Source organism: Cynara cardunculus (assembly GCF_001531365.2).
Source record: "Cynara cardunculus var. scolymus isolate 2C chromosome LG 15, CcrdV1, whole genome shotgun sequence".
NCBI classification, from domain to species: domain Eukaryota; kingdom Viridiplantae; phylum Streptophyta; class Magnoliopsida; order Asterales; family Asteraceae; genus Cynara; species Cynara cardunculus.
The window spans coordinates 1,133,955-1,138,126 of NC_037542.1; the positions used below are offsets into that span (position 1 = coordinate 1,133,955).

General features: G+C 35.5%; 1 protein-coding gene across 1 annotated transcript; it reads left to right on the forward strand.

Moving 5' to 3' along the window:
• Positions 1-584: 584 nt before the first annotated feature.
• LOC112528150 (major allergen Pru ar 1-like) lies at positions 585-1,909 on the forward strand. Its single transcript, XM_025139095.1, has 2 exons — positions 585-941; positions 1,500-1,909. Exons 1-2 carry the CDS (start codon positions 758-760, stop codon positions 1,781-1,783), a joined length of 468 nt encoding a protein of 155 aa, XP_024994863.1. The 5' UTR covers positions 585-757; the 3' UTR covers positions 1,784-1,909.
• Positions 1,910-4,172: the final 2,263 nt, after the last annotated feature.

The window sequence follows — 4,172 nt, forward strand, 5'->3', positions numbered from 1 at the left end:
AATAAACCTACGGCGGCGATATGCAGTGAGGTTCTAGGAAACCCCTAAAAAATGAAAAATTGAAGAAGACCCTAAATAATCATTCATATGTAAAGTATGAAAATGTGTATACAAATAATTGAAGATGTTTTCTAGTTTCTGTATATATCGGAAACATTATCTATAAATTACTTGTATATATATATATATATATATATATATATACATATCGAAGCAGTTACCAAACAATTTAAAATAATTTAGTGAGACTTGTTAATAAAATATTAAGGATTCATTATTTATAAATTACTTGTATATACAAGTTGGACTTGGTACATGACAAATATATCACTGTATCATGCGTGAGTTCAAGGATTACATAAAGGATGAGTTGGTGGATGGTTTCACCATTTCAAAGCTGACTTTATAAAATGGCTTCTTGTAGGTCCATGCAAAACCAAGTCATAAATAAAACATTCAGTCACGGTTAACAACAAGTGTTCACATACACAAACCCTTAGGATCACAAGATTAAGGTTTTGGTCCAACTAAAACTTAACAATGTTGAACAAAATGTCATCATTAGTGCGAGTCAAATCAGACGTTCTTGGCATATATCTCTATTCCCATTGAAGGTTGATCTCTCTATAAATACCCTCTTCTAGCACTTCCATTTTTCATATAAAAACTCTGAACCTATATACATTTCTTCATATTTTTCCTTCACTGTAATCAACTTTTGCTGTTAATCGAATTCCCACTGATTTAATTTATAAATATGGGTGTGACCACTTATGATATGGAAGTTGAAACTGCAGTCCCTGCAGCCAAGTTATACCAATCTTTCATTCTTGATGGAGATACCCTTGTCCCCAAGGTTGCTCCTCAAGCAATGAAAAGCGTTGACATCCTCGAAGGAGATGGTGGTGCTGGAACAGTCAAGCTCATCACTTTTGGTGAAGGCAAGTCACTAATTAACTTAATTTATTATACAGTTGTCATCATCCCCGTTACAAAAAATCAGTTTTATACGATGTCTAAATGTCTTAAGTGACGATTTTGTAGGACTTTAAGTTTATAGGACGGAACATTTATGCATCCTACGTAAATGTGTTAGGATAGGATTGAGCATTTTAACATGTTTTTTTATGACACTTTTGAAATAAAATGTCCTATTAGCTTTTTTGAATGACATTTTTTAAGAAATTCCTTATAAATATATCTGTTTATGGGACATTTGTTTTTATAATAATTTTTTTTCCTGAATAATTGATGTCATATAAAAAGACTAATATAACGTTTTATTTCAAAAGTGTTCTAAAACTTTGTTAAGACGTCCGAAAGAATCTTACCAACTTCACATGACACGTGCAATCGTTTGATATTATCCTATAAAGCTTTTTTAGGACATTTAGACATTATATTTGTGGTCCTATAAATTTGATTTTGATGTAGTGCAGTTCATATATAACAAGGCCCTGTAACAGAAATTTAAAAGTTAGACTTGGCGTAATTTTCAGGAAGTCAGTTTAAGAGTGTGAAGCACAAGATTGATGAAGTAGATAAAGACAATTTGAGCTACAGTTACAGCATAATCGAAGGTGATATCCTAGTTGACCCATTGGAGTCCATCTCGTACCATATTAAGCTTGTTCCCACTGATCAGGGAGGATGTATACTGAAGCATAAAAGCATTTACACCTGCAAAGGTGACGTGAAGATAGCTGAAGAAGACATCAAAAATGGAAAGGAGAAGGCCCAAGGACTCTTTAAAGCCATCGAGGCTTATCTCTTGGCCAATTAAGAAAGCTTCACTACATGCTTGCTTTATTTATGTTACACACTATTTGGTGAATCTTTGTGTTGTATTTGAGAGGATAATATTTTGCTATTTATGAACCCATAACAATGAAGATTGATGTTTTTACTTCGTTTTTCTTTCAGCGATCAATAGTATATAATAAACTTATTGATGACTTTTTGAATAAAATTATTCTAGTTTGCAACAACATGATCCAAAGAAGATAAACTACTCAAATTGTACATAACAACTAGATATGTAAGGATCATTGTGTATAACAAGTTCACAAGCAAATGACACGAGGATTCAATGTGGTTCCACTATCGATGGTAGTGTACATCCACCAAAGAGAGAAACAAAGGGTGGTGCCTGATTGGTTTGAGCTTGACTCTAAAGGTCAAAAGTACCTGGAGGTCCCAGGTTCAAATCCAAGGACGAATAAAAATCCCCTTGTAGCCACGGAGGTTCAAATGAGATGATTCCGGGCTATCTACAAAGCAGGTGGTCGTCCTGGGATTAGTCGGCTCACATAGCGGGTTGGATATCCAGGTTATTCAAAAAAAAATCTATATTACCACCAAGAAGATTTGAAAGTGATTGTAGATAATCTTTAGATCCAAGATCAACCAAAGCTTCAAAAATCAAGAACACCAACAAAACCAACTTCTACATACATACCAAAAATGGTAAATAAGCACTTTGAGAGAAGAAGTCTTATGTGTTTTGGAAGCTAGAAAGTGAGTGGAAGCTAGAAAGTGATTGGAAGCTAGAACGTGATTGGCATGAGGTAATAAAATTGCATTCCAACCTGGATGAGATTCAGCATGGCCATCACCCGTCAAAGTTACAAGCAAAACGACATAACCTCATATGAATGTGGTCCTATGAGAACAATATCAATTGGAGGAAATCGGTACATACTTCTATTGACAACTTTAGAAGGAAAATCTGGGTGTATTTTCTTCAGGGAAAATCCGAAGTATTTGAATCTTTTACAGTGTTTAAGTCGTTTGTTGAAAATCAAAGTGGACAACAACTTAAGGCCCTAAGATCAGATTGTGGAGGAGAATACAACGCCCATCAGTTTTTAAAGGGAAATCGGGATATATCATCAACACACAACTCGGTGTACCCGTGAACAAAACTAGTGCAGAAAAAAAAAAAACTAGGACGAATATGGAGATGGCTAGAAGTATGCTTAAAAGTAAAAAGTTGGACGATGTTTTATGGGCTGAGGCAGTAGCTCGTGCTGCGTACTTGTTGAATTGATATTCAACAAGAAGTCTCTCAAGGATCACTCCTCAAGAGGCTTGGAGTGGCTTTAAACCAGGAGTGTCCCACATAAGAATCTTTGAATGCTTCCGAAGCATGGCAAGCTTGATGATAAGTCTAAAAAACAATATTTATAGGCTATAATGAATGTTCTAAAGCCTACAAGTTGTACAATCCAAGAACAAAAAAACTAATTATAAGCAGAGATGTAGTCTTTGATGAAGAAAAATCTTCAAAGGAATATGTGAATAAAGAACAGGAGAACAATGTTACTATTGTCAATGAAAACACACTAGTACAAGAGGGAGAAGATCAGAATAATGATATTTCTTCATCATCCCCCATCAAAGAAACACCAATGTCAAATCAAAAGGATCTAATTCCACTTCTTCTGAGACTTCCCCAAGAAGAATAAGAACTTTGAGAAACTTATATGAAACCACACAAAATCGACCTTGTTGATAATCTACACCACGCTTTGTTGGCTGATGCAGATCAGGTATGTTTCGAAGACAAAATTCAGAGGTGGAGAACTGCTATAGATGAAGAGATACATGCTATTACAAGAAATAACACTTAGGGGCTGTTTACCAAATTTTCTATTAAGTTCTGTATGGATAAATTTGTCTGTCTGGATAAATTTGGCTGTCTGGATAAATTTGGGTTGCTGTTTACTTTTCTATCTGAATCAACAGTCTGAATAACAGAAATGACCAATTTACCCCTAGATTAACTAAATAACAAAACATAAATTCATAAATCCAAGTTCAAACACAAAGTAGGTCAAGTTTTGACAACTATGATGGAGCTACTATTGTTTTAATGATATTTAACAATTTATTTAAATTTATATGAAAAAGAAGAAAAATAATACCTTTTCTTTTGCAAACCCAAACCCTTTCTTTTGCAAACCCAAATGGTGGTGGCGATGGGGCTGGTAGTGACGGTGATGGTAGGACGACAAAAGAGAAGCAGCAAAAGGACGACGCTGGTGGTGACGGTGATGGTGGTGGCGATGGGGCTGGTAGTGACGGTGATGGTAGGATGACAAAAGGACGACGCTGGTGGTGTCGGGGACGATGGTGGTGGTCGGCAACGAAGCTGGGCGACGACGTTGTCT